The 24,217-nt window shown below is 41.2% G+C and overlaps 1 protein-coding gene across 2 annotated transcripts in view; it reads right to left on the bottom strand.

Moving 5' to 3' along the window:
- The window catches only part of mmut (methylmalonyl CoA mutase), a 32,277-nt gene extending 8,703 nt beyond the window's left edge, over positions 1–23,574 (bottom strand). Inside the window, exons 1-6 of one of the 2 annotated variants that reach the window (XM_072251449.1) lie at positions 23,130–23,574; positions 16,245–16,612; positions 14,164–14,321; positions 10,146–10,317; positions 7,143–7,391; positions 5,188–5,299 (exon numbers count right to left, since the gene is read on the bottom strand). In XM_072251449.1, coding sequence (XP_072107550.1) covers positions 5,188–5,299; positions 7,143–7,391; positions 10,146–10,317; positions 14,164–14,321; positions 16,245–16,612; positions 23,130–23,499 — 1,429 coding nt within the window. In that variant the 5' untranslated portion in view covers positions 23,500–23,574. Of the gene's footprint in view, positions 1–5,187; positions 5,300–7,142; positions 7,392–10,145; positions 10,318–14,163; positions 14,322–16,244; positions 16,613–21,676; positions 23,102–23,129 lie in introns of those variants that run through there. The other variant, XM_072251450.1, reaches the window with a different exon arrangement.
- Positions 23,575–24,217: the final 643 nt, after the last annotated feature.

Here is a 24,217-nt window from a genome sequence, read left to right as displayed (position 1 = left end):
GACAATGTGGAGATTAAGGAAGAAGTGTTGAATCTTCTTAAAAACATCAAGATTGATAAGTCCCCAGGGCCGGACGTGATATACCCCAGATTGCTGTGGGAAGTGCCGGAGGATTGGAGAATGGCAAATGTAGTTCCCTTGTTTAAAAAAGGTAATAGGGAGAATCCTGGGAACTATAGACCGGTGAGTCTTACGTCGGTGGTCCGCAAACTATTGGAAAGGATCCTTAAGGATAGGATCTACGAGCAACTGGAGAAGTTACAGTCTACTCAAGTATAGTCAACTTGGCTCTGTGAAGGGAAGGTCATGCCTCACGAGCCTAATTGAGTTTTTTTGAAGAGGTAACAAAAAAAATTGATGAGGGTAGGGCGGTAGTCTTGTCATCTTCAGAAGTTTTCGGATGACTCTGCCATAGTTGGATGCATCAGCAAGGGAGATGAGGCTGAGTACAGGGCTACGGTAGGAAACTTTGTCACATGGTGTGAGCAGAATTATCTGCAGCTTAATGTGAAAAAGACTAAGGAGCTGGTGGTAGACCTGAGGAGAGCTAAGGTACCGGTGACCCCTGTTTCCATCCAGGGGGTCAGTGTGGACATGATGGAGGATTACAAATACCTGGGGATACAAATTGACAATAAACTGGACTGGTCAAAGAACACTGAGGCTGTCTACAAGAAGGGTCAGAGCTGTCTCTATTTCCTGAGGAGACTGAGGTCCTTTAACATCTGCCGGACGATGCTGAGGATGTTTTACAAGTCTGTGGTGGCCAGTGCTATCATCTTTGCTGTTGTGTGCTGGGGCAGCAGGCTGAGGGTAGCAGACACCAACAGAATCAACAAACTCATTCGTAAGGCCAGTGATGTTGTGGGGATGGAACTGGACTCTCTCATGGTGGTGTCTGAAAAGAGGATCCAGTATTACATGTATTTGTTGGAAAAAGTATGTGAACCTCTGGGTAATGCCTTCTACGAAAGTTATTTGGTGTCAGGTGTTCCAAGCAGTAAGATGAGATTGGAGGTGTGGGTTGCGGAGGTGCCCTACCCCTATTAAAAAGACACAAAGTCTAGGTACTGACAGAGCCTGTTCTTCTCAAGAAAGATCTGTTTATGTGCAGCATGCCTCAATCACAATAACTTTCAGAGAACCTTAGAAGAAGAATTGTAGAGACGCATGAAGCTGGAAAAGGATACAAGTGCATTTCTAGAGACCAGAGTATTCATCAGTCCATAGTAAGAGAAATTGTCTACAAATGGAGGAAACTAAGTATTATTGCTACCCTCCCTAGGAATGGGCATCCTGCAAAATCATACCAAGAGCACAACGAGCAATGCTGAAGGAGGTGAAAAAGAACCCAAGAGTAAAAGCAAAAGATCTGCAGAACTCTCTAGAACCTACTAAAAGTCTCCATTCATGTGTCCACTGTAAAAAAAAGGCACTGAACAAGAATGGTGTTCATGGAAGGACACCACAGGAGTCCATCGCTCTCCAAAAAAGAAAAACGTTGCTGCATGTCTCAAGTTTGCATAAGACCACCTGGATGTTCCATGATGCTCTGTGGACAGATGAGACAAAAATTGAACTTTCTAGCAGAAATGCACATTGCTATGTTTGCAAGAAAAAGGGCACTGCACTCCAACTCCCAATCCTCATTCCAACTGTGAAAAAGGAGCATCATGGCTTGGGGCTGCTTTACTGCCTCAAGGCCTGGACAGCTTGCAATTGTTGAATGAAGAGTGAATTCAAAAATTGTATAAAGAAATTTTACAGGAGAATGTCAGGGTAGCAGTCCGTCACCTGAAGCTTAAATTAGATAATGGAACAAGACAATAATCCGAAAGATAAGAGTAAATCAACAGAATGGTTTAAAAAGAAGAAAATTTGTGTTTTGGAATGGCCGAGTCAAAGTCCTGATCTTAATCCTATAGAAAGGTTGTGGAAGGACCTGAAGCAAGCAGTTCATGTAAGGAAGCCCACCAACATCCCAGACTTGAAGCAGTTTTGTAAGGAGGAATGACCTAAAATTCCTCTAAGCTGACGTGCAGGACTGATCAATAGTTACTAGAAATGTTTGGTTCAAGTTATTGTTGTACAATTACTAAAAACAAAGGTTCACATACTTTTTCCAATAAATATATGTAATATTGGATCATTTTTCTCAATAAATAAATAAACAAGTATAATGCTTTTGTGTTATTTATTTAATTGGGTTCACTTTATCTAGTTTTAGGACTTGCATGAAGATCCAATCACATTTAGGCCATATTTATGCAGAAATAGAGACAATTCTACAGAGTTCACAAGCTTTCTAGCACCACTGTAACTGCCAGTTGTTTGGTAAGTTGGCTTTGAGAAAAGAGGTAGCGGATGCTTAGAGTGAGAGCAAACTTTCACTCCAGATTGCTGAAGTTGTAATGTCAAGGATCGATATTTTAAGACATGCAATATGCACTAGGCAAGAAATGGAAATCAAGGGATTATAACACAGAAATGCACACACATGAATCCATTAGACAGTGTCCAGGAAAGAGTACAGGAAATGGGAAGAGATGCATGAATAATAAGGAAACTATGTATCTCAATCTCTATTTGTAGATAAAAGAATTAATGCTGTTATACATTTATATTCATTGGCAATTTAGATTTTTAGATTCAGTCCTCTTTTATTGTCATTTAGTGATGCATGCATTAAGAAATGATACAATTAAAGTCAGAACAATAATTTCAAGAAATATCTTGCTAAGGGGATGCATAATAATGCTTCAAATAAAATCAGACAGATATCCAAACAAAAACGATTTCCCTTCTCCAAGACTGAAGCAGTATATCCCTTAACTGTACAGTAGAAAAGACAAATTGACTCCAAACTTTTCTATTCCTCCTCCTTTCTAACATTGCCAGATATTCGAATGGTTGAAAACAGTATTGGTATAAAACAACTTATAATAAGTACACGCCAACATCACCCCATTATCTAAACTGATAATTCGAGCAAACTAAAGATCTGACTCTACTACAGGTTTCCCCCGCTATCTGAAGGTCGAGCGTTCCTACGAAACGGTTCGTAAGCCGGAAGGTCGTAAAGTGAAGAAACTACCATTTATTTATATGGGAAAATTTTGTGAGCGTTCGCAGACCCAAAAATAACCTACCAAATCATGCCAAATAACACATAAAACCTAAAATAACAGTAACATATAGTAAAAGCAGGAATAATATGATAAATACACAGCCTATATAAAGTAGAAATACTTCTTTACAATCATTGCCTGCACTGTTCTCCATAGCAAAAATCTCACGCAAGCGCTCTCCAGTAACCTTTAAGCTATGAAGCTGCCAAATCATACCAAATAACACCTAAAAACACACAGCCTATATAAAGTAGAAGTAATGTATGTACAGTGTAGGATCACTTACGGGAATCTTGAAGACTTCGAGCACACTGATGATAGTGTGTTAGGCTGAGTTGTTGGAGGTCGGGGTGGTGCAGTGGCCCCCACCCTCCAGGCCGCCGACCGATACCAATCCACAAAGAATGCAGCGGTAGCCGGGATGCACCCAGCACATCTTTAAGAAAAAAGCTGAAATAAACAAGCTAATTAATTAGGTGCCACCCGGCACGTAAATGTTGGCCCAGATCAGAGGCGACGCAATCGGCAATTGCCTCTGATCTGGACCGACATTTACATGCCAGGCGGCACCAAATTAATTAACTTGTTTATTTCGGCTTTTTTCTTAAAGATGTGCTGGGTGCATCCTGGCTACCGCTGCATTCTCTGCGAATCGGTATCTGTCCGCGGCCCGGGGGCTGGGGTGGTGGGACACTGGGGTGTCATCTCATTGTCGATCAGGGCAGGCAGGTCATCTTCTTCTATCTCTGCCTGCCTCGATGTCGAAGGTCGAGGTTTGTCGTCTGTTGTGGCTGATGTGGAAGGCTTGCTTGACTGCTAGCCTCGCACATTTTTCTATCATACAGTTCTTTGTAAGGACTCAAACCATCTTGCAAATATGCCCTAAACCGATGTACCCTTTCAAAGTTAAAGTCGTACTTTATCATTGCAGCGAAAATCTCACGCAGTTGCTTCACGTTCAGTTCCTGGATGACTTCACTTTCGGTCCGTTCGCTACTGCATTCGGTTTCGATTGTTATCCTTTCATCTTCCAATTGCGTCAGCTCTTCATCTATCAGTTCTTGGTTATGGGATGCCAAAACCTCTTCAACATCACCTTCATCTTCCACAAGCCAAACTCACTTTGTCCTTGCTTCGTTCACCACGATTGAAACGCTTAATTATGTCTAGTTTTACGCTAAGTGTAACACCCTTACGAGCTCTTTTAGGCTTTTCCGATACCTTAGAACTCATCTTGCTAACGGCTGCTCACAAGCACGTGTTTAAGCAATGCCGGCGAGAATGCAGCTCCAAATCCAGGGTAGGAGCAGCTGCTCGGGGCGCGTGCTGGCTTTTTTCGCGCGCTGCCTTTTTTCGTAACAGTGAAAACACCTTCTGTTAGCGAAAACAGGGAACTAATGTAGGTCTTTCGTAACAGTGAGGTTTCGTAAAACGAACGTTCGAAAAGCGGGGGATACCTGCATCCCTTAATTGGGCTGGCTGATTAGCAAGCTCAGACTGAATGAACCCAAGAGCTTTTCTCATCTCTCATGTGTAAGAGTTACAGCTTCAGAGTTCACAATTATATGTTGAGCCTTTAAATGTAAATAATTGGCATTATCACAAACTGTATTAGCATATCATCTAATATTTTCTTACTGTTATCCAACTATAATACCAAAGTTACTTATACATGCAGTAAAAAGAGAACAAAGTGGTGATACATGTTCACTCTTCATGAAATTCCACTTTGTTAAAAACGCACATTTAATGGATCCAGGCCCTATTAATGTGCTAGCTGAGTACATGTTTAAGTACAGCACAAATAATTCGTATTACCAACACTAAGATTCCAATCAAAAATAGCATTAAATGCAATTTAATTGACAAGATGCATTGTATTAGAAAATTAACCCTTCTAGAACATTCACTGACTGTTGACTAAGTTGTCACTGACAAGTTAAAATACTACTTCTTCAAATAACAATTAAATTTTTAAAAAATCTACTTTTCCCCTCCCTTGATCCACTATTTTTCTTTCAGCACCAAATAAAGGATTAGCAGATTTTACTTCACTTACCAGAGTCAATCCTTGCTTGTTTTCTGGCTGCACATTCTTCAATACGAAGTTTTGGTATGCCATCAGCTACTGCTTTAGCCATACCTCCCATTTCTTCAATCTCATTAATAAGCTGCAATTAAACACAACTGCACTGTTAGACAAGATGCCAGTAAATAATACTTTCATTCAATAGTACAGTAGCGCTTGATTCATTTCTATAAAGGAATAAGAAAGCAATCAGAAAGAAGGAAAACAATTTCAAAATAAAGACACTTGGGTCTATTTTGATGTAAATAAATGAGTCTTGGCTAGAAATTCCAAACTGCTACTTGGTCAATTTTGAATGGGCTGGGAACATAGTCATACCAAGCAACAGATCAACAAGATGATAATTAACTCAGACGAATAAAGGAACAAATATGTACTTTCCTACTAGAAAGCAGGCTTTTATGAAAACTCAAGCCTTTTTGTAAATTTAAAAAACATTGATCCAAGTGATAACAGGAACATCAACCGTGTATATTCAAAATCCTTTTGTGAAGCTAAATTTGCATTTTAAGGGCTACGGTGAGTTGGAGTGGAGAGGAAGGAGGGCATGGGGTTGTGAAAAAAATGCACCCATATCAAGAAACTATCTGCAATAAGTCCTCTCTGGTTGTGGATGAACTTTTAATCAATTTTAGACACTTAGAAAAGCTATGTGTTAATCAGCAACCTTCAACCTACATTCTTAAAAAGCACATCAAGATTAACTAAAATTGGATCATTGTCTGCATGTACACAAGGATATCCAGTTGCCTCATGATGTTATGCCCAACTAAATTAGTAATTAGAAGCCCAATAAAACATAATTTCTTCTGGCTACACAATGTCAATATTCCTCTATTTCTTGCACATTCATGTGCCTAAGTGCCTCCTGAATGGCTCTGTTGTATTTGGCCCTTTTCCATCCCCGGCAGTGCATTCTAGGCACCCGCTACTCCATAAAATAAATGTCCCACAGATCTACTCTGAACTTATCCCCTCTCACCTTAAATGCATCTTTCAACTCTAGGAAAAGACACTGGCTGTCTAGCTATTCCTTTCATAATCTTATAATCCTTTATCATACTTCCTCTCAGTCTCCACTGCTCCAGACAAAACAAACCCAGGTTTGTCCAACCTGGTACATGCCTTCTAATTCAAACAGCATCCTGGTAAACCACTTCTGCACCCCCTTCAAAGCTTTAAAATCCTTCCTATAATGAGCTGACTAGAATGCAATACTCCAGATGCACCTCGTGTTTTATAAAGCTGTAATGTCACTTCCTGACTCCTGAACATCATTCCTTGACAAATAAAGACAAGCATGCCACATGCCTTCTTTACCACACTATCACTCTGTGGAGCCACTTTCAGGGAGCCATGAACTTGCACCAAGACCCCACTGCACATCAACACTGTTAAGGGTCTTGCCATTAACAGTGTACTGAAAACACTTAATAGTGTACTGTCCTTTTAGATTTGATGTCCCAAAAATGCAAGACATTCAGCCAGGTTAAACTCCATCTGCCATCCCTCTGCCCATATCTGCAACTCATCTAAATCCTGCTATCCTCTGACTGTCTTCTACATATCCACACCACTAGCAATTTTTGTAATGTCTGCAAACTTACTAACCCATCCATGTTTTCATCCAGGTCATTTATATATCACAGCAGTGGTCCCAGTTCAGATAGTCATGGAATACCAGAAGTCACTGACTTCCAGCCAGAACAAGTCCCATTGATCACTACCTCTGTCATCTATGAAAAATACTTCTGAAAGTTCCTAATAGGACATTATATGTTCCTTCAGTGTTCCATGGCTCCAATTTTTCTCCCAAAAATATAATTTAATAATATATTTCAAAATACAATTTAACATCAGTCATAGATGTACAGCATTTAATTTACTGATGTGTTTGCTGACATACAGTTCTTAGATAAACTGACCTCTAAAGCAGCATCGTGTATCTCATTAGTTAGAGTCTCCATCATAAATGAACCTGCCCAAGGATCTGCTACTTTTGGAATGCCAGATTCCTCCTGGATGATGATCTGAGTATTTCTGGCAATCCGGGCGCTTTGTACTGTGGGTAAACCTAATGCCTCATCGAAAGAATTAGTATGCAGTGACTGAGTTCCTCCAAACACCGCTGCCATTGCCTCAATAACTGTGCGAATAATGTTGTTGTGTGGATCCTGAAATTGAAATGCAAGTTATGAACAAATAAACATTTAAAACATTGTCATTTTAACTAAATAGCCGGCCATTGGTGTAGTGACATCAGCACCAGACTTCACGACCAATGGTCTCGGGTTTGAATTCAGCCACCTCCTTGCACGCTTTCCATCTGTGCTGGTTGAGCATCAAGCTAGCAACTTGGCCTCATAAAAAACGGACAAGGAAATGGCAAAAAATGCCCCCCAATGCACCACAAGGCACAAGAAAAGGCACAACAATTTTAACTAAATGACAAAAGTACAAAAGAATAGCTCCTATCGTTAATTTTGGACGAATATACTCTAGGTACAAAAATTACTTGGAGACTTTTGAGAACGAGCTTGGGAATAGCTATACTTTCATATTCCTAATACAATGCTTAAAATAAACGAGGTTTATAAGTTACAGCATAGCTTTCTTGAAGATGGGGTAAACCCATCAGGGATATTGGTGCTGCTATTCTGTTGAAGGCAGTAAGTGATGGTCTTATATCACTGTTTCACTCGAGTTAACCACATTCACAGATTTGCCACTCACGTGTTTGGTAGCAAGATAACTCATGTCCTGTTTCAAGCTGCTCATAGAGACATTTGAAACTCAGGGAACTTTGCCTTTGATTCCTGAATGCTCCAGCCACGCATAAGAAAGAGAATCTCTCTAGATACGATTCCACATCAGCAAGAACTTTTAAGAATCTGGCCCAACAATAAAAATCAATTCTTTCCTATTATAAAAAGATTGATCACAACTCCCTGACCTTTAGCATAGCTTTGGACAGGGACAAGAGCAGATGGTATAGGGAAGGGGGAATTATGATGATATTGGGAGTGTAAATTAGGGACAGATGTTCTCAGAAATGTATAATCAAAATGTGGAGGTTGTTTAGGGAGCACTTGCTTGGGGATCTGGATAGATTTATCCTATTGAGGAAGGGAAAGGATGGTAGGGTGAATGAACCATAGTTAACAAGCGAAGTGGAAAATTTAGACAAGAAGAAGAAAGAAGTGTACTTACAGTTTAGGAGGCAAGGATCAGATAGGGCTATTGAGATGTATAAGGCAACCAAGCAAGGGTGTAAGGATGGACTTAGGAAAGCTAGAAGGGAACATGAGAAGTAGGATTAGGGAAACTCCAAGGTGTTCTATTTACATGTGAAGAACAGGAGGATGAGTAGAATGAGTGTAGGGCATATCAGGGAAAAAGATGAAATGTACCTGAATGAAGTAGGGGAGGTTCTTACTTTGCTTAAATATGGTATTAACCAGCGAGAAGGACCTTGATAAATGTGAGGTCAGCCTAGTACAGGCTAATGTGCTGAACATGCCGAGGTTAGGCAAGAGACAGTGCTGGAAAAAATCATTAGGGTAGACAAGTCCGTACGGTTGGATGGGATATACCTCAGGTTACCATGGGAAGCAAGAGAAAAGATTGCTGCACCAGTGGTGATGATCTTCGTGTACTCACGGGCTACAGGAGTAGTACCAGAACACTGGAGGATTTCAAATGTTATTCCTTTGTTCAAAAAAAGGTAGTAGGGATAATCCTGGAAATTATAACCAGTAACTTACAACAGTGCTGGGCAAACTATTGGAGAGGATTCTTAAAGAGAGATTATATGAGCATTCGGAGAAGCATATTCTGAGTAGGGATAGTCAGCTTTGTGAGTGACAGGTTTTGACTTCTTTGAGGAAGTGACAAAACAAATGGAATAGGGAAGAGCAGTAGATGTGGTGTGTGTAGATTTTACTAAGGCATTCAACAGGGTTCTCCATAGTAAACCATAGAGTTCAAGAGCTGGGAGGCTGCAGCTCTACAAAACTGGTAGACCACATTCCAAGTATTGTGTTCAGTTCTGGTCACTTCATTATAGGAAGGATGTGGAGGCTTTGGTGAGGGTGCAGAGGAGATCTCAGAATGCTGTATACACTAGAGAACATGTCTTATGAGGAAAGGTCGTGCGAGCTTATAGCTTTCCTCTTTAGTATGAAGGAGGATGAGAGGTGACTTGATAGAGGTACATCAGATAAAAAGAGATATAAATAGAGTGGACAGCTAGTGCCCTTTTTCCCAAGGTGGTAACAGCTAATATGAGAGGACATAGTTTTAAGGTGATTGGAGGAAAGTATAGGTGAGAGGGATGTCAGACATAGGTTAATTAGACAGAGAATGTTAAGCATGTGGAACGCACTGCTGGGGATGGTGGTAGAGGAAAATAGGGACTTTTAAGAGGCTCCTAGGTAGGCACACGGATGAAAGAAAAATGGAGAGCTATGTGGGAGGGAAGGAATAGAATTGTCCTAGAGAAGGTGAAAAGGTCTGTACAATATCACGGGCCATTGGGCCTGTATTGTGTTCAGAACAATCAGATCAAATCCCTATCTGGTAAATATATGATATCAACATCTACGCCACCTAGTTAAAAACTGTTAATTTAATAAGTTTAGGATACAGTATTTCAGAATAACTCTCTCTAACAACTGATTTTTTTTTCAATTTAATTCTGTCCTTCAATATGCAATTTAGAATTTGAAAACATTTAAACTTAGAATCTTAAATGTGAATCTGAGGAAAGATCATGGGGCTAAAACAGTAAATATTTCTTTCGGCATGGATTCTCTCTGACCTGCCATGTATTTTGTGTTTTACCTTATTTCAAGAATATACATACAAGTACTTATAGTCAACATATTGTTTGGCATCTGCAATACCAACTTTGTAGGACGTGTACTTACCTGCTCAGTAAGGGACCAACCAGATGTCTGACAATGAGCTCTCAGCAGTAAAGACTTAGAATTCTTAGCATTAAATTTTTCTTTAATTAAGTACGCCCAAAGCCGTCTAGCTGCTCTCAGCTTTGCTATTTCCATGTAAAAATTCATACCAATTCCCCAGAAGAAAGAAAGCCTGGAAAAGAAAAGTGAGATTTAATTTCTCAAATAACTGTATATTTTGAAATGTTCCCTTACAATTACTTTCCAAAGTTAGCATTTTTCAATGAACATACTAATATAATTTGAACAGATTAAAAACTCTATCAATAATCCAAATATTTTGCTAAATTAAAGACCAGTAGCAACAATATCTTCAAAGTAGAAAGTTAGAATAACAGAAAGCTATCCCTTAAGATGACAGATGTAGAAATTTCATTAGCAGGAGGGCAGTGAATCTGTGGAATTCATTGCTACAGACGGCTGTGGAGGATGTCATTAGGTCTATTTAAAGCAGAGGTTAATAGATACTTAATATATTTAATTAGGGCATCATAGATAATACAGACATCCCACCCTGCAAAAAGTCATTTCGGGGAGGTAGCACCCCCACCCCCCCAAACCCATATTCTCCCTCCAACCCCCCCCCCCCCCCCCGGTCGACCTCCAAGGGTGTATGTAGTACTTTGTTTAGTGATTTTGTCTAATCTGTAAACTAAGTTGGGTATATGCAGCAAATGTGACATTAAAATATGTACTTATATTATCATGTTTATTCTATTAAAACTTTAAGTCTACAGGGAGTTTGGCCTCATCACGTAGGGCATCAATAGCATAACTACTTGGCAGCTAGCCAGCTAGTTTAAATCAGGGGTCCCCAAACTTTTTTGCACCGCGGACTGGTTTAATATTCACAATATTCTTGCTGATCCGGGGGGAGGGGGTGATAAATGCGACCAGAATATAGGTGATAAGTCAACTGTAAGTCACTTGTAAGTGGCTAATACACTCAATTTCGTTTCTAAAGGGGTTTATAAGGTTAATTCCCAGGATGGCAGGACTGTCATATGTCGAAAGATTGGAGTGACTGGGCTTGTATACTCTGGAATTTAGAAGGCTGAGAGGGGATCTTATTGAAACCTATAAGATTATTAAGAGATTGGACACGCTGGGGGCAGGAAGCATGTTCCCACTGATGGGTGAGTCCAGAACCAGAGGCCACAGTTTAAGAATAAGGGGTAGGCCATTTAGAACGGAGTTGAGGAAAATCTTTTTCACCCAGAGAGTAGTGGATATATGGAATACTCTGCCCCAGAAGGCTGTGGAGGCCAAGTCTCTGGATGCTTTCAAGAAAGAGATGGATAGAGCTCTTAAAGATAGCAGAATCAAAGGTTATGGGGATAAGGCAGGAACTGGATACTGATTGTAGATGATCAGCCATGATCACAGTGAATGGCAGTGCTGGCTCAAATGGCCTACTCCAGCACCTATTGTCTATCTAACAAATTTAATATTAAACACACAGCGCGTATTTTCCTCGCATGAATGTAGTGATGAGCCAATTATAACAATGGTCCCAAACCTCCGGGCCGCGAAGAATGCAGTGGTACAGCGGTGGCCGGAACACACCCAGCACATTTTTAAGAAAAAAGCCAAAATAAACAAACTAATTGATTAGGTGCCGCCCGGCACGTAAATGTCGGCCCAGATCAGAGACGACGCAATCAGCAATTACACAACCTAATTAATTAGCTTGTTTATTTCCGCTTTTTTCTTAAAGATATACTGGGTGTGTTCCGGCCACCGCTGTATTCTTTGCGGCCCGGAGGTTGAGGTCCACTGGATTGTAAGTCACTTATAAGTCAATAGCATCATTACATTTTGAGTAACGTTTGGATATTGACCACACAGCGCATATTTTCCTCGTATGAACATATAAAATTATTGCAACACACCAATATCGCTGAATCAGTGGGAGCCCTGGGCTTGTTTTCCTGCAACAACACGGTCCTATCGAGGGGTGATGGGAGACAGCGATACTTCCTTATGTCCAGTCTAGTCTGCAATTTAGTTTTCGTTGCATTCATTGCAGAAAACTCTGCTTCGCAGAAATATGTTGGAAAAGGAAGCAATGTTTTCAGTGCTTTCGTGGCTATCTCAGGATATTCAGCCTTGACTTTGATCCAGAATGCCGGCAGAGATGTTATGTTAAACATACTTTTCAGCCTGCCGTCATTTGCAAGCTCGAGGAGTTGATCTTTTTCCAGCGCTGACATGGATGATTCACTGGGAACATTCACAAATGGGTCACGGACCCATTCCTTTGCACGTCTTGGGTCACTGATGACCTCACGTGCGTTAATTCAACAGTGTGTGACAGGGAATGAGGAAAGGTGCAGCTGACTCATATCGCCAAATCATACTGTTTCCTCGCGGCCGGGTGGTTGGGGACCACTCTTAGCATGAATAGAGACCAATCAGGATGCTCGCTCTCCCTCTCAAAAAAATCTATTTCCGGGATATTGTATATAATTTCCGGGCATCAGGGAGCCACTATTGATATGCGGGAGACTCCCGGAACTTCTGGAAGAGGTAGGATGTCTGGGTAATGTGGAGGAGGCAAATGAATACGGATGAGACAGAAAATAAATCAGCCATGATCAAATGATGGGCCAGGCCAGACCCTGAGCTGGATGGCTTATTCTGCTCCTATATCTTATGGTATACATGTCAAAATTTAAAGTATTTTACATTAAAGTTTCCAAATCCCCATAAGTACAAGCAACCCAGTGCCAGCATCCTCTCCCAAGCTTACATCCCCAGCAATAAGGCCTTAATAACACTCATTTTGCTCTTTTGGGCAGGCCAGAACAGTTTCATACTCAACACTTGATTCCTATATGAGAACACTATTCCAAGCACTTGTAATGAGAAGAGATTGCTTGGTAAACAGAGAAGAAGATTCAAAGCCTTCTTGAAAAGAAATGCAACACATGCGGTGACAACATTCGAGGTGGCGTTGTCAACCTCAAGTCCATGCAATGGGAGCATATAAAGAGAAGGAGAATACAACTTCACTAGCTACCCATTCACCAATCCTGTTGACTATCTGTTGTCCTGGCCTCTTTAACTATTTCAAAAACCTGCAAGCCATCTATCATTCTGTGTGATCAACCAAGAAAAGTCTGTTAAAGAACCAGAAGTGATGTTTGTTGCACAATAACATTAAAATGCTAATTACCACGATGAAGCCACTCTCAGCATGGAGGAGCAACACCTCATATTCCGCCTGGGTAGTCTCCAACCCGAGGAATGAACATCGATTTTTCCTTCCAGTACAAAAACTGCCCCCCTTTTCCCTCTTCTTCTGTTCCCCATTCTGACTTCTTACCTCTTCTCCTCACCTGCCTATCACCTCCACCCACACCCCTTCTTCTTTCCTTTCTCCTATGGTCCACCTTCCTCTCCTATCAGATTCCTTCTTCTCCAGTCTTTTACCTTTCTCACCTACCTGGCTTCATCTATCATCTTCCAGTTATCTTCCTTCCCCTCGCCCCACCGTTTTATTCTGGCAACATCCCCTTTTCTTTCCAGTCCTGAAGGAGAATCTTGGGTTGTTTATTCATTGCTGCCTGACCTGCTGAGTTCCTCCAGTGGTTGTTCTGGATATCTAGCATTCACTTGTGTTTACAAAATGCTAATTGCTGTATTAACATGTATTAACATTAACAATTAGGTTAATGTAGTGCCACATCAGAAAATGCAATAAAAATCTCAAACACTGAATATTTATACTCATAGAATTTAACACACGTACAACTTTCTACGTCATCAATTATAATGGCTCATAATCCCACTGATTGTTATCTTTCTCATTCTGAACATACACTTCTGAAATCAAAACGGTTAACTGAAATATCTTAAACTGAACTTAGAAGAATGCATTTTTTAACAAAAGATTTGATGTTCAGATAGCCTTACTTTTTAAAATGACAACCTCTTTTCATTTGATTTTAAATACATGTGATTTATTAAATATTACCGTGGTGCAAATTCATCAATGTTAAGCCCCACTTGGATACCAGTCCTGCAGTATTCCAGACCATTTGCTATGGTATAAGCCAATTCCAAAACAGCACCAGCACCAGCTTCTTGGATGTGATACCCACTGATGGAAATGGAGTTAAATCGGGGCATATACTGTAGAAGGAAAAAAAACAACTTAAGATAAAATTTTAGCCCTGGTGCAGTAGGATAATTGAACTCAAGTCTATCACGATCATACATGGGGTTCTTCCTTCACTCAATCAACCACTGATTTTTAAACCTGCATCATTCAAGATAAAGTCGACAATCGGGCTTGAGGCTTTATAATCCGTATTTTTCCCTGTTCCAAGAACTAATATTATCCCATCACAGTTTATTTACTAAGATGAAGTACAAACTGTATAAAGGATTTCTAAAGAACTTGTTCATTTCTGGTTAACTTCTACCCCAGCTGCAAGTTTTCTCTGCTATCTAGAGTCTTACTCAATCTATCTACCAGTCACTGAAATTCAAGCGCAGTCTTCAAAGTAAAAGCCAGCTTACTAAGTATTTCACCCTAACCCATATTTAAGTACCTGTATGAAATGGCTTCTGAGCAATACTTTAAATGATCTTCTCTTCAATTCAGGTGTCAGCAGACCTGTATTTAGCTTATGTCATTACATTGCCTAGCAATTTCTTGGCAAAGGATATTCTCATCTTCATGACCTGCTGCATAACAAAATCAATGATTTTTGGAAATGTGCATTACACACTGGAGACCTGCACTGTACTGTACCAGCCCCACTCAAGTCAGATCAGGGTTTTGCCTTGAAGGAATGAAACAATGACAATGGATTGATTTGTTGGGTGGGGGGAGATGAATGTTAGTTTATACACACATGTTGTATAGCTATGTTAATTTTCCTTTAGGCACTGAAGACTTAGAGCAACCTTTACTTATGTTCTCCAAGATACCACGATCTTCTAGGGTTTGAAGGTTTGTGTGCCTCAACGACCTGGAGAGCTATGTTGGCTGGAGTCAAGGCTTGTGCTTTGGCTCCTGGTAGGGTCAAATAGGTTAAAAGGTAGAGGGCAGACTAAGAGAGGTCCACTGGTCCTCCTGGTTCTGGGGTTCAGCTCAGGGAAAACAACCTCGTCAGGTTAAAAAAAAAAGCTACAGAAACAGCAATGAAGAATCCTTCTGTATCTGTTTGCAACTGTATGGACAGAGATGGAGGATCTTCATTGCTGCCCAAAATGCCAGCCATATAGCAGGTAGTTAAGTACTGCATTTATATGATCAAAATGCAGACAAATACCATCTCAACAGTGTTGAAGACCTTAATCTTAAAATCATGATTACATAGCTCAGCTGCGGCATCAGGATACAACTCACACAGCAGGCAGTAGAAATTCCCATTGACCCTCACCAATTTTTCAGCTGTACTACATGAAGCATCCTTTTCAGCTGCATTACAGCAACTGCTCTGCCCAAGACTGCAACAAGTTGTGAATGCAGTTCAGTCCATGATAACCTGCTTCCACTACATTGTTATTGTTTTCCTTTGGTACCATCTTACTGAAACTACATCTGTCTGCTTGTCATGCAAACAAAATCTTTTTAAACTGTATTGCAGAACATGTGACAACCAATTCAAAAAATCTGAAATGCATTTCCCAAAATGTTGAGGTTGAATCAAATGAAAATTTTAATGGCGAATTTTGTGAGCTAAGACAATAAAGTCTATGGAATCAAGGCAGTAAATTAAGATAATAGATTAGTTGTGATCTATCCAAAATAAGGCAGACGATGTTAGAAATATAACAGCTCAGTTTGCATCTGTGGGAGGAAAAACAGAGTTAAAGTTTAAAGTCAAATAGCCTAAAATATCAACATTGTTTTTCTTTCCACAGATGAGGTCTGACCTGCTGGTCCAGCATTTTCTGCTTTATTTTTACATTTCTAACATTTGCAGCTTTTTAAATTTTTAATTTGTGTGTGATCTACCCAAATGTTCATCACTGTGGATTATGAACTTCAACTCGTGTAACATTATTTGAATATTTATGCCATACCAACCAAAACATACTAACTTTAGCAGTATACTGGAATATATCAGCTATAATCCTCATGGAAGGCTCAGGTGGAAAAATGAAGGTATTCCGGACCATGAACTCTTTCAATATGTCATTCTGGATTGTGCCAGTTAGCTTTTCTTGAGGAACACCTTGCTCTTGGCCCGTCACAATGAACATAGCCAGGATTGGCAGAACTGCACCATTCATTGTCATGGAAACAGACATCTTTTCCAAAGGAATTTCATCGAATAGCAGCTTCATATCTTCCACACTGTCTATTGCAACCCCTGCCATTCCAACATCTCCAATGACACGAGGATTGTCTGAATCATATCCCCTGTGAGTGGGAAGATCAAAAGCCACAGAAAGTCCTTGTTGACCAGCTTTAAGAGAATAAGTGAATTAAAATTATCAGACAGGATTGTTTGCATTGAGACATACATACATTCAATTATTTAACATGTAAGAAAATTTATGAAAATAATATTGTGCTGATATAACAGGTGACATTTTGGGCCAGTTCTGGCTGCAATGGGGCACCACGCAGAACATGCAATTAACTGAATATTTTCCTGTACTCATCAAATCAAATACAATTTGTTTATAACTTCGTAGAACCATGAGCTAATAAAAACACAACAAGAGCAGGAGGACATTAACGAACTAGCACATTTCCATAACAATGAATTTTCAAATTGCAATAGCACAGTAGACTTATGATTCATGTCAGAACATTTGAGTTAGGGATCAAGTTGTATAGTGGCTAGCAAGCAGAAGTAGATTAGAAGTAAGTACTCAGATGGCTAAGTGGCAAGAAACAATATTCCACAAGGAGCACTGCTCTTTAACAGTTACATTAATGGTTACAATCTGCTAGGCAATATGGAAGGGTGATAATGGTCTGCATGGATGAGTTGGGACAAACGGGCTGTTTCTACGTTATATGATTCCTAACTAATTGGAGACTGTGGTTATCATAGAAGATGATTGCAAGAAATAGCAGAGATTCACTCATTTGGCAAATGGTTGAATGACTAAGAAATTAATTACATAGAAACATAGAAAATAGGTGCAGGAGTAGGCCATTCGGCCCTTCGAGCCTACACCGCCATTTATTATGATCATGGCTGATCATCCAACTCAGAACCCTGCCCCAGCCTTCCCTCCATACCCCCTGACCCCCATAGCCACAAGGGCCATATCTAACTCCCTCTTAAATATAGCCAATAAACTGGCCTCAACTGTTTCCTGTGGCAGAGAATTCCACAGATTCACCCCTCTCTGTGTGAAGAAGTTTTTCCTAATCTCGGTCCTAAAAGGCTTCCCCTCTATCCTCAAACTGTGACCCCTCGTTCTGGACTTCCCCAACATCGGGAACAATCTTCTTGCATCTAGCCTGTCCAATCCCTTTAGGATCTTATACGTTTCAATCAGATCCCCCCTCAATCTTCTAAATTCCAACGAGTACAAGCCCAGTTCATCCAGTCTTTCTTCATATGAAAGTCCTGCCATCCCAGGAATCAATCTGGTGAACCTTCTTTGTACTCCCTCTATGGCAAGGATGTCTTTCCTCAGATTAGGGGACCAAAACTGCACACAATACTCCAGGTGTGGTCTCACCAAGGCCTTGTACAACTGCAGTAGTACCTCCCTGCTCCTGTACTCGAATCCTCTCCCTATAAATGCCAGCATACCATTCGCCTTTTTCACCGCCTGCTGTACCTGCATGTCCACTTTCAATGACTGGTGTATGATGACACCCAGGTCTCGTTGCACCTCCCCTTTTCCTAATCGGCCACCATTCAGATAATAATCTGTTTTCCTATTTTTGCCACCAAAGTGGATAACTTCACATTTATCCACATTAAATTGCATCTGCCATGAATTTGCCCACTCACCCAACCTATCCAAGTCACCCTGCATCCTCTTAGCATCCTCCTCACAGCTAACACTGCCACCCAGCTTCGTGTCATCCGCAAACTTGGAGATGCTGCATTTAATTCCCTCATCCAAGTCATTAATATATATTGTAAACAATTGGGGTCCCAGCACTGAGCCTTGCGGTACCCCACTAGTCACCGCCTGCCATTCTGAAAAGATCCCGTTTATTCCCACTCTTTGCTTCCTGTCTGCTAACCAACTCTCCACCCACACCAATACCTTACCCCCAATACCGTATGCTTTAAGTTTGCACACTAATCTCCTGTGTGGGGCCTTGTCAAAAGCCTTCTGAAAATCCAAATATACCACATCCACTGGTTCTCCCCTATCCACTCTACTAGTTACATCCTCAAAAAATTCTATGAGATTCGTCAGACATGATTTTCCTTTCACAAATCCATGCTGACTTTGTCCGATCATTTCACCGCTTTCCAAATGTGCTGTTATCACATCCTTGATAACTGACTCCAGCAGTTTCCCCACCACCGACGTTAGGCTAACCAGTCTATAATTCCCCGGTTTCTCTCTCCCTCTTTTTTTAAAAAGTGGAGTTACGTTAGCCACCCTCCAATCCTCAGGAACTAGTCCAGAATCTAACGAGTTTTGAAAAATTATCACTAATGCATCCACTATTTCTTGGGCTACTTCCTTAAGCACCCTGGGATGCAGACCATCTGGCCCTGGGGATTTATCTGCCTTCAATCCCTTCAATTTACCTAACACCACTTCCCTACTAACATGTATTTCGCTCAGTTCCTCCATCTCACTGGACCCTCTGTCCCCTACTATTTCTGGAAGATTATTTATGTCCTCCTTAGTGAAGACAGAACCAAAGTAATTATTCAATTGGTCTGCCATGTCTTTGCTCCCCATAATCAATTCACCTGTTTCTGTCTGCAGGGGACCTACATTTGTCTTTACCAGTCTTTGCCTTTTTACATATCTATAAAAGCTTTTACAGTCCGTTTTTATGTTTCCTGCCAGTTTTCTCTCATAAACTTTTTTCCCCTTCCTAATTAAGCCCTTTGTCCTCCTCTGCTGAACTCTGAATTTCTCCCAGCCCTCAGGTGAGCCACTTTCTCTGGCTAATTTGTATGCTTCTTCTTTGGAATTGATACTATCCCTAATTTCTCTTGTCAGCCACGGGTGCACTACCTTCCTTGATTTATTCTTTTGCCAAACTGGGATGAACAATTGTTGTAGTTCATCCATGCAACCTTTAAATGCTTGCCATTGCATATCCACCGTCAATCCTTTAAGTGTCATTTGCCAGTCTATCTTAGCTAATTCACGTCTCATACCTTCAAAGTTACCCCTCTTTAAGTTCAGAACCTTTGTTTCTGAATTAACTATGTCACTCTCCATCTTAATAAAGAATTCCACCATATTATGGTCACTCTTACCCAAGGGGCCTCTCACGACAAGATTGCTAATTAACCCTTCCTCATTGCTCAAAACCCAGTCCAGAATAGCCTGCTCTCTAGTTGGTTCCTCAACATGTTGGTTCAAAAAACCATCCCGCATACATTCCAAGAAATCCTCTTCCTCAGCACCTTTACCAATTTGGTTCACCCAATCTACACGTAGATTGAAGTCACCCATTATAACTGCTGTTCCTTTATTGCACACATTTCTAATTTCCTGTTTAATACCATCTCCGACCTCACTACTACTGTTAGGTGGCCTGTACACAACTCCCACCAGCGTCTTCTGCCCCTTAGTGTTACGCAGCTCTACCCATATCGATTCCACATCTTCCCGGCTTATGTCCTTCCTTTCTATTGCGTTAATCTCTTCTTTAACCAGCAACGCCACCCCACCTCCCCTTCCTTCATGTCTATCCCTCCTGAATATTGAATATCCCTGAATGTTGAGCTCCCATCCCTGGTCACCCTGGAGCCATGTCTCTGTGATCCCAACTATATCATAATCATTAATAACAATCTGCACTTTCAATTCATCCACCTTATTACGAATGCTCCTTGCATTGACACACAAAGCCTTCAGGTGCTCTTTTACAACTCTCTTAGCCCTTATACAATTATGCTGAAAAGTGGCCCTTTTTAATGCTTGCCCTGGATTTGTCGGCCTGCCACTTTTACTTTTCTCCATAGTACTTTTTGTTTCTACCCTCACTTTACACCCCTCTGTCTCTCTGCACTGGTTCCCATCCCCCTGTAGTGAACTAACCTCCTCACGCCTAGCCTCTTTAATTTGATTCCCACCCCCCAACCATTCTAGTTTAAAGTCACCTCAGTAGCCCCCGCTAATTTCAATATAGATAAGTGATGCTGGTCCACTTTTATAAGAACACAGTCGCAATTCTTACAAAAAGAAAGAACAATGGATAAAGGAACAACGCGAGACTAAAAAGAGAGAAACATTTAAATTCGGCTTTAAAATACTCAGTTTAAGCAACATAAAATAATTAATTTGAACTATTCCCCTTCTAGGCCAGAAAAAATCATTCATTTTTGAATAATTATTACATTACAAAATATATTTACAATATCAATGCAGAAGTATAATTGATTTTATTGGAATTGAAAGAGAGCTGGAGATAGATATGATAACTTACTGAAAGCAGGAAGTCAATTACCCACATTTAAAAACAAAGACAAAATCACTGCTTTCTTTTTTGAAAATGTATTGAAGATATATTGAACATTTATAATGAGGTAACATGCATCATAAGTATTCAGAGAGTTCTTTTCGAGAGAAAATACTCAGCCGTGACCTGACAGGAGCTTTGGAATCATAAAAGATAGATAAAAATATTGCTGTGCAGGAAAAACCAGAATCAAGTCCAAAAAAATTAGAAACAAGAGAAAATCTATAGATGCTGGAAATCCAAGCAACACACACAAAATGCTAAAGGACAGTCGAGATTTCAGGCTGAGACACTTCAGCAGGACACCTTTGACTGTTTACTCTTTTCCATAGATGCTGCCTGGCCTGCTGAGTTCCTCCAGTGTTTTGTGTGTGTTCCATAAATAGTAGATCATAAATAATTGCCATAGGATACTAAGGAGATGGAGACCTGGAGAGTAGTAAGAATGCAAAATTCTCTACCAAAAGATATAATTGAAGTAATTATCACAGATAAATTGACTGTCCTAAGGACCTGAGAGAGAAAGGAATTGAAGGTGGTTCACAGTGGCTCTTGGAGATAACACTTGGATAAATCGATTAAGTCAAATTACTTTTCTGAGGGGGAACTACCTTCTAAATAATGAAGACTAAGAGAAAGAGGAGAAATAAAAGAGGATGAATTTGTCCAATTAAGTGCAAAGGCAGGAAAAGACTAGAGAATGAGAAAAACATATCAAAAGAAAAAGGGGAATAAAAACAGAATCATTTAAAAATCGACTTGTTAAAACCCTGCTTTCTTATTTACAAACAGAAGTTTGAGTAGTTTATCCTACTCTCTTTGAGGTAGAAAAGTTGATTGACATTGACTAAAAAATGTTTACATTGGCAAAATAGATATAAGTTTTTAAAATTACAGGCTATGATGCCCTCCATTGGTTGGGGTCAATCATGGATATTGCACCCTAGCTGCCTAGGTAATACCCAAGCTGGTATGCAAGCCAAGACAATACGATACGAAGAGTAAGTTTTTGTCCATGCAGCAGTCTCCTGCTTTCCACGCAGCTGATAAGTCCAAAAGAACGGCAGAGTTTGGCACCAGTGGCATTGCAAAAGTTGCCAGTCAGCGTTGAACTCAACATTGGACTGCCTGAGGGGCTCCTCGTCCAGATTTTTCATTGGGGATTACCCCTGAGGCCTTCCCTATGAGTGTGTATAGCCACAAAGCAGTGGATGTCTGAGATCAGTGTTTTCCTTCCCCTCTATGAGCTGCCAACCACAGCTGATAAGCCCCATCTGTCTGAAGCGACTGATTTTGAGGCACCAGTAATCCACCATTGCCGTTGGACTTGATTATCAGGGGCTATTTGAGACGCATGTTATTGGGAGCATTTAATAGATAGTTGGAGCTTATCCCCAATACACCCCCCTGACTGTGACAGGAACAAACAGGTAGGCAGAAAACACATAAATCGCACTTCTTGTTTCTTGACCTCTTCAATTTCTTCAGCTCAATTGAAAAAAAAAATGAATGAAATATATTTGCTCTGTTGCAACAAGGTTAAAATACAGCCTTTTACATCTTAAAAGGCTGGTGAAAGGAACGGAAATTTGGCAAAGCCACTTAAGATCAATTTAAGAACATATGGTCAAAATTCTTAATTATTTTAAACTAGATACTATGCAAGGACGTTTTTCTGATGAAACTCCTTGTGTACATCTTCAAAATTAGTGCAGGCGATATTTTCAATTTGGGGAAATATTAATAATATGCTCTTATGCAGGTCTTTGACAGTTATTGTACCATACAGCAAATCCCCACTCTGACCACTTAATGTCAATCACTCGAGGTAAGTCAAAAATGCAATGAGGATTTTCTCCAGATTGTTGAATTCTATTTGTATTTAAGTAGAAAAGGGAAAGGGGCAGGCATGGGAGAAATTGTTCACGTTGCACAATAACTGAAAGTGGCTGTGGACTATGGTTTTGACAGCACTAACCACCGTGAAGATATTGTTCATCACAAAAAGACTACACGGAAATATAGCTGGGCACCGGCGGGAGACGGGGTAGTCTCATCAGCCAAAGCTCTTGGCAAGGCACCAGTGGAAGAGGGAGTGATCTTATCAGCTCCGGGATGTGGGCTGGGCACCGTCGGGAGAAGGTGGTTTCACCAGCCCCCGGGCTCCTGGGTGGGCACCGGCCAGCAATGTCACCAATCCCACTCCCAAACTGGGCACTGGGGCGGGGAAGAGATCGGCAGGAGGGGAAGGTCTTATGGCCTCGGATGCCCAGCCTTGCCGCTGTTCACCGGCGGGCGGTATCTCTACCCATGGCCTGTGGCGGACAGTGCTACCGGCCCGAGCTGACCTTTAATGTTGTTGCGGTAAAACCTGTTACTCTCCTCAACCGTGCTGAAGCCAGCGTACTGCCGGATGGTCCAAGGCCTGTAGGTGTACATGGTCGGATATGGACCCCGGGTGTAAGGCCACACGCCGGGCACTTCCTCGGGCAGCTCCGCCGTGTCCCGCTTGGAATAAACTGGCTTGATGGCGATGCCTTCCGGCGTATTCCATATCAGATCTTCGGCTTTCTTCCCCTTCAGTTGTTTCTCGGCTAAAGCGACCCACTCCGGGTGCAGGGAATGGCGGCCCCGACGCAGCACTTCCGCAGTGGGTGCCCCGGCCTTGGGCCGCAGCCTCAGACAGTTACGGAGGAGATGTGGCTGTGTCCGCAACATTTCGTCGGCTCCAAGCTGGAGCCTCAGCTCCACTGAGCGGTCGGACGAGTCTCCCGCTGCCCTAGGCCCCTAGTGACAGCGGCACGGACCAATCTGAGCTTCGCCTTTGGCTCGTCATCGCAATGGTCATGTCAATAGCCAATGATCGCTAAGTGTGGGCGGGCTCTTAGAATGTCAAGGTGTCTTTGATATTGGAGTGGGGAAACCAGTGACTGCTGCTTGCTAACTTTGCCTCCTCTACAGTATTGTAAGTAAGCCATTGCTTATTGCAGACAAACTGTGTACAGCATTCTTAAGCTATTTGCAAACGCGACAAATTGATCTTCAGTGTTGCCTTCAGACTCGCGCACTTTTTGTCGTTAAAACATAAACTGCTAGAAACACTCAACAGACCAGGCAGCATGTGAGGAAGGAAACTTTTCATCCGTCAAAACTGGAAGAGTGAGAAACAAGTTAGTTTTAAGACACAAGAAAGACTGAATTGCTGGAAATCTGGGCCATACACAAAATGCTGGAGAACCTCAGCAGATCAGGCAGTATTTATGGAGAGAAATGGACAGTCGACCTTTCCTCAGGACTCCATGAACGATGAAGGGTCTTGAGCTGAAACATCAACTAGCAAGTTCAAGTTTATTGTCATCTAAATAAAGGCATCCGTTAGTTTTGCAAGACCATGGATCTACGTCTGGAAAGTCTTTACTCTCCAGGGCGCAGGCCT

Source organism: Mobula birostris, chromosome 2 (assembly GCF_030028105.1).
Source record: "Mobula birostris isolate sMobBir1 chromosome 2, sMobBir1.hap1, whole genome shotgun sequence".
Taxonomy (NCBI): Eukaryota; Metazoa; Chordata; class Chondrichthyes; order Myliobatiformes; family Myliobatidae; genus Mobula; species Mobula birostris.
This window is presented reverse-complemented; position numbering and strand designations above follow the sequence as displayed.